The 13,472-nt window shown below is 40.9% G+C and overlaps 1 protein-coding gene across 1 annotated transcript in view; it reads right to left on the bottom strand.

Moving 5' to 3' along the window:
• LOC124556483 (probable glutamate receptor) overlaps positions 1-13,472 on the bottom strand; it is a 127,260-nt gene that overhangs the window by 55,753 nt on the left and 58,035 nt on the right. The window contains exon 5 of the mRNA XM_047130438.1: positions 1,367-1,584. Coding sequence (XP_046986394.1) covers positions 1,367-1,584 — 218 coding nt within the window. The remainder of the gene's footprint in view (positions 1-1,366; positions 1,585-13,472) is intronic.

Genomic DNA, 13,472 nt, shown 5'->3' with positions numbered 1-13,472 from the left:
CACAACAGTAGCAATCTCACGCACCTTAGCTCTATTGTCATCCATCACCATATCATGGATTTTACCAATGATTTCTGGAGTCGTAACCTCCACAGGGCGTCCAGAACGTTCAGCATCACTTGCGCCCATCACTGGCCACTCCGAAAATTTTGAAACCACTTATAAACTGTTCTAATCGAAGGTGCAGAGTCACCGTAATGTTTATCAAGCTCCTCTTTAGTCTCCTGAGGCGTTTTGCCTTTCATAAAGTAATGTTTAATCATCACACGAAATTATTCTTCGTCCATTTTTTGACAATCACTCGACTTTCTTGACTCAAACGAATGCCAAATATAAAGAAATAGACCAATATGGCTGAAACATGGTGTGCGTTCTTTCCAAAGATGCTACTAACTAAACATGAACTCGATACTCGCCGGTCGCGTCATCTGTCGGACTTTTCAAACGCCCCTCGCAGCATTTCGTTTCCTCCTCACTTCAGGGTTCTTCACTGTTGCGTTGGGCAGCGTATTATCTTCTGTAACAACATACTAAAAGGTGAAATAATATGCAAAGTTGACTGTTAAAAACTTATTGTTCAGAATTTTGAATAGATCTCAAACGCTTGACTTGATCAACACCTGTTCTACGTGTGATTACTTATCTGCGTAAAGCAAAGCATCAAATATTTTCTTTAATTTGCATATCTCTATTCATTAATGTCATTTGAAGTTATTTTCCAGAGTAATTCCACACTTAGACACAAATCGTTCACTATACTGTAACGAAGTATAAGGGTAAAATCTGGCGATCATCCTCGAATCTCTTGTAGGCAACTCCTTAAAAAATTTGTCATACTAACAGCAGCCCTCAGTATACCTAATTTCACATGAAATTTGTTGCAAAAAATCAGTCACAATTTGAAAATAGTTCCAGCATTCATAAAGGTAAAATTAGGGCCAAAATTGACCTTCGTTATCCACAACTTAATCTCACTCCGGCACAGGAAAGAGCAAAGTATGCGTCTACAAAATACCTGAACCGTTCCTCATAAAAAATCAGATGGAATACAACGAACTTCTAACTGCATAGCAAATACACGTGAATGGATTTCAGTTATTAATCTTCACATAAATTAGCCCAATTATGCAAATGGTCAGGATGTAACTAATGTGTAACATTTGTAAAACTACCAAAACCTTCCATATCACAGTAAGTTGTCTCAAATATGGTCGTCAGAACAAACAAAAAACTAAGCTAACACTTTATTGTGGTTTGGTGGTTCTCCCTTAACTAAAGAGAACGAGTACGTCCACTTCAGTGTCAGAAACATATAAGCATTTTCAAAAGAAAATATTTTGTCTTTAGTGACCAGCAATATACTCACATTAAAAACATTCAGCACCCCAGACTTGTGGGCCATGCCTAGGCGATATGTTCCAAGGTCCAGGAGGCTCTTGAAGTCCGTGAACGGGATGGACACTTTTATCACAGTAAGGAAAGCTATAAGGCCAGCTGAGTACGATGCCAGAATAATGACAGCTGTTATGTATGCAGTAAAATACAGAACACGGCAGGGTAAAGACTCAGGAGTAAGGTCATGACCTGAAAAATAATCAGATATAGTATTAATATTATAAGAAAATATACAACAAGTATTACATCTATCGGGATTCCAGTAAAGAATTCAAGTTTCCGCTGCTAGTCGCTATTTCTGTCACATCGCTGCAGTGTCTGGCAGTGGTTGGAAGTTAAAAAAAACCCAAGATAGTGGGAGCTATACTCCACTTATTTTTGACATGACAAACAACACCCCTTGTATCTATCACATCACATGCCACTCATCTACTCCTAACCTCCCACTCCCTCTACCTCGCGCCAGTCCATCCTATGTCAGCAAGGCATTGAAATTAAAATAGTCAGTCACAGCACATTATTTTAGCAGGCATTAAAAATAAGACACAATGTAGCCCCAGAGCAACCATCTTGGCTATCCTCTAAAGTATCTGAACGACCTGAAATTTTTATCATTTGCGCCACATTCAAAAGTATTTATCCAAAAAATTATGTTAATAGTCAGCACATGCACATGCACAAAATATTTATGCCACGAATCTGCAGGTTAAACAGCACTATCGAGCATTTAAACTTTGATTTCTGTACCATACATGTGTAAGACACAATGGAACCTCAAATTAATTATTATCCACAACTAAATTTTTCTGTGATGCTTGCCGAGTCACACAATGTTGTTTCTCAGTTTAAAATGTCTGTAAGTTATGTAAGCAGTACAAAAAGTGCTTTGTTTATTTCAAATGTCAAAGTGCTATTTCCATATCTAACTTGTTCTATGATGCTTGTCAAGTTCTTTGCACATCGAAAAATGTCTGCAAGAATATGTCAGTAATCTAAAAAAATCCAATGTTTGTGTCTAGTAGCACAGTGTTATCCCGCCTCCCAGTTCACACACACACACACACACACACACACACACACACACACATCCATCAAACTGGTGATTTAAGTGTCGCAACGCTATTTTAATGCCTAAACACATGCCGTTAAAAAATAACATCCTATACATGCAGGTACACTTTATGTTTGGGCCTAATGTTGGCAAAATACTAAAACAAACCTGACAAAGCTTATATCTCAAGAAAACACATTTCAACATCTAGATTGTTCTATGATGTTTGTCAAGTGGTAAGGGTGTTTGCACTTCAGTCTGAGGAAACGTTATTGCTGATTCATAGAACGAACTGACATAACCAGCGTTTTCACTAGTTTTTCAATCTACTTCACCACAGCAAGCAGCATTTTAGGGGAAACGAAGATGATGGATCATGTAATATGCTAGAAAATACAGTCGACGTTATTAACAGCCTAATATTGCTTTTTATTTGCATTTGAACTTAACGTACTAGAGGTTATGTACAAACTGAAATTTTGATGAATGTTGCATTATTTCCATCACCAACATACCCAGGCTTGGTTCAATCAGCAACTTACCAAGAATCTGACTGAATGATGTAAGTTCATCATAAATACCCTCTCTTGGTTCAATCGGAAACATAGCAATGACTCTGCTCAGAGGAGGAAGTTAATCATTATTTTTCTAAGCATTCCATTTCTCGATGTAAGACTTTATGTTGTCTGCACGACTTCCCATACTGTAGTTAGTCTTTCAATATATTTTCCACAGCCATTGTAAACTTCAAGCTGTAATCGACGCTTCTCGACGTTCGTCTTCAATTGACATCGTTTCATTATCATCTGCATTATTGCTTATCGCTTTTGTAGCGAGCAAAGAAGCTAATCACCCCACCAGTTCATTTGGGTTATTCCCATTGCAGACGTCAAGCCCATTTTCGTTTTCTCCCACATCGATATGTGTATCATCATTTCTCAGTAATGATCCACTACTGTTATTAGATGCAGGCTTGACGGTTTGTGTATATTTATAGCATCTGTTTGAATTTAATGTTTTGTAGAAGAGATAATTTTGCTTATCTACATCTACATAGGTACTCCACAAGTCACCACTAGTCATTTCCGTTCCTGTTCCACTTGCAAACAGTGGGGGAAAAACGACAGTCTATATGCCTCCGTATCAGCCCTAATTTCTCGTATCTTATTTTCGTGGTCCTTAAGCGCGATGTATGTTGGCGGTAGCAGAATCGTATGGCAGTCAGCTTCAAATGCCCGTTCTCTAAATTTTCTCAATAGTGTTGCTCGAAAAGAACGTCGCCTTCGTCCAGGGATTCCCGTTTGACTTTCTGAAGCATCTCCGTAACACTTACGTGTTGTTCGAACCTACCAGTAACCACCTCTGAATTGCTTCGATGTTTTCCTTCAATCCAACATGGTATGGATTCCAAACACGCGAACAGTACTCAAGAATAGGTCGCACCAGCGTCCTGTATGCGGTCTCCTTCATGGGTGAACCTCTGTTTCTAAAATTCTCCCTACCACAGTTCTCACATGCTCGTTCCATTTCATATCACTTTGCAACGTTATGCCCAGATATTTAAACGACTTGACTGTGTCAAGCAAGACACTAGTGAGAAAAGGACAATCTGAGTTTCGCAGGAACGATACTTTCTGAAACCATGCTGATTCGTGGAAATAAGCATTTGACCCAAGAAAATTCAATATATTCGAACTGAGAATATGTTCAAGGATTCTGCAGAAAACTGAAGTTAGGGATACTTGTCTGTAATTCTGCGGGTCCGTTCTTTTACTCAGTCTTATATACTGGAGTCACCTGCGCTTTTTTCCAGTCGCTAAGAACATTGTGCTCGGCGAGAAACTCACAATAAATTCAGGCTAGGTAAGGGGTCAGTGCCAAAACTACTCATTGTAAGACCGAATTGGGATTCCACCCGGAACTGGTGATTTATTTGCATAGATCTTTCCACAGACACACGAATTTCTACTAACCTTTGCTTGTCGTCATTTGTGCGCTCTCTTTTGACCGGGAGTGCAACAGACTTTGCTTCCTCAGCATCTTCCGAATTTTGTTATTAAACCATGGAGGACCTTTTCCATCGTCTATCCACTTAGTAGGCACATTCACAATCTGCTTAAACGTTGCCCATAATTCCTTTACATCCATGTTACTGGAGCTAAGTGATTAACTGTCTAAGTGAGGTGCGAACAACTGCTTACCTGCTCTGTCTAGCAGAAACACTCTCCTAGCCTTCTTGACTGATTTATTAACTTTCGTAATCATGGTCGCTGATCCCCGTTTCTATACTGACACTGTCGATAAGCTCCGGTCTATTTGTAGCTACAAGGTCTAAGATATTTCACTGCGTGTGGGATGCAGAGCTAGCTGCTCAAGACAGTTTTCAGAAAATGTGTTCAAAAGTATTTCGCACGACTGTCTGTCTCTTTAACCCCAACCCCCCCACCCCCCACCCCGCAGTGAATCCATAGACATTCCAGTCTATACTCAGTAGGTTAAAGTCCGCTCCATCTAGTACTGAGGGTGGCCGCGCGATTAGAGGCGCCATGTCACGAATTGCGCGGCCCCTCCCGCCGGAGGTTCGAGTCCTCCCTCGGGCATGGGTGTGTGTTGTTCTTAGTATAAGTTAGCTTGAATAGTTTGTAAGTCTAGGGACCGATGAGCTCAGCAGTGTTTGGTCCCTTAGCAATTCACACACATTTGAACATTTCTAGTACTGAATGATCTGGGTATTTACACGCTACTGACGGTAGATTTTCTTTGAATGACTCTAGATCTGTCACCGCGGAATCGGGTGGCCGGTAGAAACATCCAATTGCAATGAACACTACCCCTCATATGGCCTCTAATCGGTCTTTCCGATATGCGTTCCATGACTCGCTAAATATCTCAGAGCTTTCCACCTCGGGCTTCAGCCAGCTCTCGGCCCCAAGAATATCTTGAGCGCGAGAACTTTTCTGGAGGTCAATAAATCAGGGAATTTTGTTGCGAAAACTTCGGCAATTTACTGAAAAAATTTTGATGGCCGAAGTGCCATTATTCTGAACGCTGTCTGACGTCCCTTGCTGCGTATCGACTGACGAGTGCATTAGAGCACTTCAGACTACCGCCTAGCCTAAAAAGAAGTCTCATGTGCACTTCACAAGTACTCTGCCATCCGAGTGCCGGCTTCCTTTGTGTAGTGCACCCATGACCTATCAAAGGGAGTCCTACAAATCCCCGCACGATAACGCATGTCTAGGTATCTGCAGTCAAGACCGTCATAGAGACTTATGAGCATTGGTAGCACTGAGAATTTCCTTTTGTCACTCTTCTTCAAAACTATCACCATTGTTATAATATTCATCTTCTTCTTCGTCTTCCTCTTCCCGATTTTCTGTTTTCATTAATAGTTTTCTTTCATTAATACAGTGTTTTCTTTGGTTGCGCCATCTCCTTTAGCCTGGTCTGCCCTCTTTCGGATTTCCGTCTCTGACAAATGTGGCAGGATGTTCTGCGTCCAACATTGGGCTCAGCTGGAATAGTGTCTGAAATTGGCAATGTTGTAGTAGTATTTTTATTAAGCGACAGTAAGAGACTATATAAAATTGTATTTAATGTACTTTTGTGTTTTTATTCACTGTGTTTGTTATGGATGATACCAATCAATTAGAAAATTAATTCATGTTAAAATATTCAATTACTTTACATTATGTAATATTTTCTTAGCTAATTAAACTGTAGAATTATGTGTAACCATAAATATCATTACCACTAGAATCCGGTTTCATCTTTCGACAGAATAGCACCATGAAATTTATTCAACATTTATTAGATGTCTTGCTCAGTGAAGAACCAGCTATTACCTGTTTCGCCACTTTGCTATATGTTCATTTTGATGTTGTGCCTCTGTCTTCTTTTCAGAATTTCTCTTGTTGCCTACTCAACGAAAATCGGGTTGTCATGGCCCAACGAATCACAATATAATCTCTCCAGGGGGTGCTTTCATTGATGTACCTGAATATCTGTTGGAATGCCAGTTCATTTTTCCTTAAGTACTATAATCAGAGAAGGTAGAGATTTTGCACGCTGGCTCTGGAGGAAGACGACGTTCTAACTCATCCCAAAGGTTTTCCATTAGTTTCAGGTCGGGATTATCAGCAGGCTAGTCAATTTCAAGAATGTTGTTATCCACAAAACATTTCTCAGTGCGCAAATGTAGATGTCAGCAGGTATAACCATGACACTAAGTACGTTGAGACTTTTCAAGTAAGTTGCAACTTGTTCCAACAGTTTCCTCGTGTTACATAAAAGCCGGCTTGGGTGACCGAGCGGTTCTAGACGCTACAGTCTGGAACCGCGCGACTGCTACGGTCGCAGGTTCGAATCCTGCCTCGGGCATGGATGTGTGTGATGTCCTTAGGTTAGTTAGGTTAGTTAGGTTTAAGCAGTTCTAAGTTCTAGGGGACTGATGACCTCAGATGTTGAGTCCCATAGTGCTCAGAGCCATTTGAACCATTTGTTACATAAAAGCTGTAACAACTTGCCCTACAACTGAAACAACCTTCCCCACAACTGTAACAGGTTGCCCAGCAACCATAACAAATTGCCCCCAGATTGTACCAATTGACCCCACAAAACTGAAACAACTTGCCTCACAAGCGTAACAACTTTTCTGGCCACTGTAACAACATCCTTGCCGCACGAACCGCAATTGTAACAACTTTTGCCTCAAAACTGTAACCAACTCCTCTGAAACATGTCATACGTACATAAGGTAAGAAAGTTTTGGAAACTACTTCTCCACCACCTACTGATTCAGCAGAAAGACTCAAAATTACTCAGAAGTACGCCCAACTATTTGGCAACTCAACAAGGTGGATGCTTAGGAAATTCTTCAGATTTTCGTACCTCATTCTAAATATATGAAGTGGTGTGGAATGGGAATTACTCAGAAATTCTTATCTCACTCTTCTCCTAATTATTTCAGAGTTTCTTGCTGCATCTCCCTGAGTGAACCAAGACTGGATAGTTCCTGATTGAACTACGACTGGTTAAGGTTATGATATCGGAGAAACGTGCTTAAACGGCTACACTTCCCCAGAGGTTTTTGTTACTAGTATAGGCAATCGCCGTTTTCCGTATCAACAAAAAGTACTTGCTGATAGTAGGCGCTCTGACCATATGCATTCCAAGCATGTAGAGATGTACAGATGAATGGTGTGCTAGCTGAACGTACGTTTTGCTAGTATAAGATGATGTCAGTGCCAGCGTCATGGAAATAACATTGTTTGTTTTGGTAATTCACGTCTACAAGTGCACTTTAAACTGTGTTAGATCAGCAGTAACGCCCATACGTGCTCAGAAATGTTACAGAACTAATTTTATGTATTTTGACGAATTTAATGCGTGGCATGAAGCTCTAGGTGTGGTCGTCGACCAATCTGTAATTTCTTTCAGATGTACCAATAAGTGAGTTGTGTGTATTTTAGTAAGTAATACAGACAGTTTAGATGTCGAAATATTTAATTTGAAGATCCATTGGGCTTGCAAAGTGCGATGCAAGGATTAAACTTCGATGATTAACAATCGCTGCTTAACTTATAAGTTTTATCTATAGTGCCAATATCCACGACCTGTATACAGGGTGTTACAAAAAGGTACGGCCAAACTTTCAGGAAACATTCCTCACACACAAAGAAAGAAAATATGTTATGTGGACATGTCTCCGGAAACGCTTACTTTCCATGTTAGAGCTCATTTTATTACTGCTCTTCAAATCACATTAATCATGGAATGGAAACACACAGCAACAGAACGCACCAGCGTGACTTCAAACACTTTATTACAGGAAATGTCCAAAATTTCCTCCGTTAGCGAGGATACATGCATCCACCCTCCGTCGCATGGAATCCCTGACGCGCTGATGCAGTCCTGGAGAATGGCGTGTTGTATCACAGCCGTCCACAATACGAGCAAGAAGAGTCTCTACATTTGGTGCCGGGGTTGCGTAGATAAGAGCTTTCGAATGCCCCCATAAATGAAAGTCAAGAGGGTTAAGGTCAGGAGAGCGTGGAGGCCATGGAATTGGCCCGCCTCTACCAATCCATCGGTCACCGAATCTGTTGTTGAGAAGCGTACGAACACTTCGACTGAAATGTGCAGGAGCTCCATCGTGCATGAACCACATGTTGTGTCGTACTTGTAAAGGCACATGTTCTAGCAGCACAGGTAGAGTATCCCGTATGAAATCATGATAACGTGCTCCATTGAGCGTAGGTGGAAGAACATGGGGCCCAATCTAGATATCACCAACAATGCCTGTCCAAACGTTCACAGAAAATCTGTGTTGATGACGTGATTGCACAATTGCGTGCGGATTCTCGTCAGCCCACACATGTTAAATGTGAAAATTTACAATTTGATCGCCTTGGAATGAAGCCTCATCTGTAAAGAGAACATTTGCACTGAAATGAGGATTGACACATTGTTGGATGAATCATTCGCAGAATTGTACCCGTGGAGGCCAATCAGCTGCTGATAGTGCCTGCACACGCTGTACATGGTACGGAAACAACTGGTTCTCCCGTAGCACTCTCCATACACTGACGTGGTCAACGTTACCTTGTACAGCAGCAACTTCTCTGACGCTGACATTCGGGTTATCGTCAACTGCACGAAGAATTGCCTCGTCCATTGCAGGTATCCTCCTCGTTCTAGGTCTTCCCCAGTCGGGAGTCGAAAGTCTTCCTGTCGGGACACCTTCGTTCTGGAAATCTGTCTCGATACAAACGTACCGCGCCACGGCTATTGCCCCGTGCTAATCCATACATCAAATGGGCATCTGCCAACTCCGCATTTGTAAACATTGCACTGACTGCAAAACCACGTTCGCGATGAACACTAACCTGTTGATGCTACGTACTGATGTGCTTGATGCTAGTACTGTAGAGCAATGAGTCGCATGTCAACATAAGCACCGAAGTCAACATTACCTTCCTTCAATTGGACCAACTGGCGGTGAATCGAGGAAGTACAGTACATACTGACGAAACTAAAATGAGCTCTAGCATGGAAATTAAGCGTTTCCGGACACATGTCCACATAACATCTTTTCTTTATTTGTGTGTGAGGAATGTTTCCTGAAAGTTTGGTCGTACCTTTTTGTAACACCCTGTATATATATATTTTTAAATCTTACAGAATAATTACATTATGACAGTAGTGCCATGTGTGTTACGTGCTCAAAGCATTGAGCAGTGCCATGAGTGAGTGTTTCGCGCTCAAGGCTTTCAGCACAAAACACACATGGAACTACTGTCATAATTTAATTATTCCATAATAACATCCTACTTCGGTGCAAAGTTTGCATTTTCATTTACGATCAGAGATCTGTAATTATATTCACGTAATACGATAATCAATTTGCATGTGTTTTATGCTCAAACTGGAAGTTGTTATGATCAATAATTTTCTTTGGCTGGCAAATATTATAGTTTCGAGATACTGTCTTTTCATCTCTGTGTTTAGTTATGTTCAGCTCTGTCTTGTTCCAGTACCGTCTTTGGTACCAGCACTAGTCATTTCCTTTTCTGTTCCACTCGCAAACAGAGTAAAGGAAAAACGACTTACTCTTTGTAAAACCGAATTGGGATTCCACACGGAACTGAAGACTTACTTCTTTTAAAGTCTTCCAATTGCTTCTTTATTCCAGGGATACCTGTTACTATATACGGGAGTCTGTGTGGCAGTCAAACTACGGTATATTTGTATGGACTCCTAGCATGAAGGATTTCTGAAACTCGAAATTTAAAAGTTCAGCTTTTCCTTTGCAGTCTTCTGGTGCCACACGGTATTGGTTAAGAAGTGGCTGGACAGATGCCTTCGAGCAGCTTAGTGATTTTACGGAGGATCGGAATTTCTTCGGGTTCGCGCAAGATATTTTGCAAAGGTATGACGGTGTAAATGAGCGTTTGGCGTCATTGGCCGGGAGGCCCTGTAAAGGGTAGGTCCGGCCATCTTGGTGCAGGTCTTATTACATTCGACGCCACATTGGGCGACCTGCGCGCCGGATGGGGATGAAATGATGATGAAGACAACACGACACCCAGTCCCTGAGCGGAGAAAATCCCCGACCCGGCCGGGAATAGAACCCGGGCCCGTGGGACGGCAATCCGTCAAGCTGACCACTCTGATATCGGGGCAGGCATGTCGATGGTAGTTGTCCTATGCTTCACATGAATCTTTCTACACACACAAGAATAAATCTCTGCTGACGGGGTGAGTGCTTCCTCAGTGTTTTCCGAATCCACGGTTGGTCTTTTTCGTCCTGAATCCACTTATTCGGCACATACTTCTCCAGAGCCCGATTTGCAATCCATTTAAACTTTGTCCATAACTCTTCTACGCCCATCATACTGGAACTCGATTATGTCACTCATTATCTAAGTTGGATGCCAGTAACTGCTTACCTGCTCTTTTTGGCAAATGTACTCTCCTTGATACTCTTCTAGATTGATTTGTAACTTAGTAACCATCGTCACAATATCATGATAACTAGTGCCGTCGTATTACGAAAATTTACAGTTGGTGTTACAACTCAATAAAAAACTCGTCAAAACACCTTCTTCCTTCCTGCCTAAAATCGTGTTTTTTAGACAGTTCGTTTGTCTTTTGGCAGTGATTTTGCGTGCGTGCGTGTGTGTGTGTGTGTGTGTGTGTGTGTGTGTGTGTGTGTGTGTGTGTTTTCATCCTATATTTGATAACAGTTACGTGTATTCAGTAGATGATTATAGAAAATACAGTCTGTAAAGGTCTTAGAGATTCTTGACACGATAGTTCAGATTGGTAAATGATGCAGCATTCCTCAGACTTTCGTTTTGTCCACAACCTTTAGTACATATAGTTCAAATTCAAATAAAAAATGGTATTAGGCTGTTAGTACCACTCATTATATCTTCAAGTGCAATACATGATGCATAATTTTCTTTCCACTGGAAATGCTGCTTGCTAGGGAGAGGCAACATTAAAAAAATCTTATAAAACCTATAGGTTGTGTCAGTTCGTTCTTCGAGCCACCAATAACAGACCATTAGACTAAAATTCCAATACCCTTACTGACGTACATTTACAATAGAACAATTTAGTGGTGTAAATATTTAATCTGATGTTGTGTTGTGCCTTACACCTTACGTAGACCTAGAAATGGAATAAATTGAATTATTCTAGTAGCTGGCAGTAATTCAGACTGTCCGTTTGTTTGTGTGTTTGCCTGTTTCCCATTGTATTTTAACATGCGTTTTCTATATTTACAGGCTTGGTCACTTTAGTTTTATTACATCAGCTAAACTAAGCCTAAACGTGAAGTGTATCTTACCGTTTAGCATGATATTTCTTATCCACTGGCTTTCTAGGCATGAAAATAGCTTTGGGGCACTTAATCTGAGAGCTCATCATGTTTTAGTAATGAATTTTTGCAGATACTTTAGCTGTGTAAAAGATGTTGTGATACTATGCAAGCACCTTAGAACAATTTAGATTTGGAAAATATTTAATTTGTTGGAAATAGCGTTGTGATACTTGACATAAACTTTGAATTTTTTTGTGTTGTGTGTGTGCGTGTGTGTATATATGTTTCACTTATATATTTTGGAAGCGAAAACAATTTAGAATACAAATTTTATGTAATTTGTTGGATAAATACATTTTAACCTGGTTTTAAAAAAATCAGGTTGTTCGGATACTTTCGAGCACAGCCAAGATGGCTGCTCTGGGGTTACATTATGATTTTTTATTAATTCCTGCTAAAATACTATGTTGTGATATAGTGTTTCGTTTCAATACTATACTGATATTGGCTGGAGAGGGGAGGTGGTGGGGAGACGGTGTGTGGGAGGGGCTGAGGAAGGCGGACATGGAGGATACGTGTGTGACATGTCACGTGACAGGTAAGGGGATCGTGGACTGTCACGTGATAGTTAAGGCTGCTGCCATCTTGAATTTTTTTAATTTCTGGCCACGATCAGTGACTGCAGTGACGCAGCAGCATCGCTGAATAGTGCCGGAAACGTGAACTAATACCAGTGCTCTTGTAACATCTTATACATTTTAAACGTGTACAGTGTGACGTCTACAATAGTATATCTACTGGCTGTTGGATTAATAGATTGATTTGAGAGTGAAAAGGAAATGCTTCAATTGATTGGAAATAACATCCAACCAGTTGCAAAATACAGGTTTATTAAACCTTGACCATGATTTCGACAATTTTAAACTGTCTTCTTTAGAAGGTGTTGTGCCTATTAACCCTACAAGAGTGTGCGTGGAATAGACATTGTATAATTACAATAAGCAAAGTTACAGGAAATGTTTACAAACATCGTTATAAGGGAAGCGGTCGTACTGATAATACCCCCCCCCCCCCTCCAAGTAATGATCTAAATGATCTACCTCATATTTCCCCCTCCACCCTTCTCTTTCCCCAATTTCCATTTCCGCGCGGGGTAGCCGGCTCATTACGGTCCGCGCGGTCTTGGGCGCCTTGTCACGGTCCGCGTGGCTCCCCCCGTCGGAGGTTTGAGTCCTCCCTCGGGCATGGGTGTGTGTGTTGACCTTAGCGTAAGTTACTTGAAGTTAGATTAAGTAGTGTGTAAGCTTAGGGACCGATGACGTCAGCAGTTTGGTCCCATAAAACCTTACCACAAATTTCCAAATTTCCAATTTGCATTTTTCTTTTAATACTTGTAGCTTCTCAGACATAGTGTCCTTTTACAGTATTTCTTCATGTAAAGGGTCAACTTGATAGTGAAGTATTGGACCACCTATAAGTTGATAATTTTTCCTTGAAACGTTTCTGCTTTGACTCATGTTTGTTGCAGTTGCGTATTCACGAACAAGTGCTTCTCGTTCTTTTTTGCACATATTATAAAGAGTTCCCTCTGTTTATCAGAGCCTGCGGGCTCTTTATAAGCCAAAGTATAGTATTAATAGCACATTTTTTTACCTCCTCCCCACTTCCTTTTTTTTCAACTACACTCCTGGAAATGGA

Source organism: Schistocerca americana, chromosome X (assembly GCF_021461395.2).
Source record: "Schistocerca americana isolate TAMUIC-IGC-003095 chromosome X, iqSchAmer2.1, whole genome shotgun sequence".
NCBI classification, from domain to species: Eukaryota; Metazoa; Arthropoda; class Insecta; order Orthoptera; family Acrididae; genus Schistocerca; species Schistocerca americana.
Note: the sequence above shows the minus strand (reverse complement) of the source record. Positions and strands in the feature narration are given on the sequence as shown.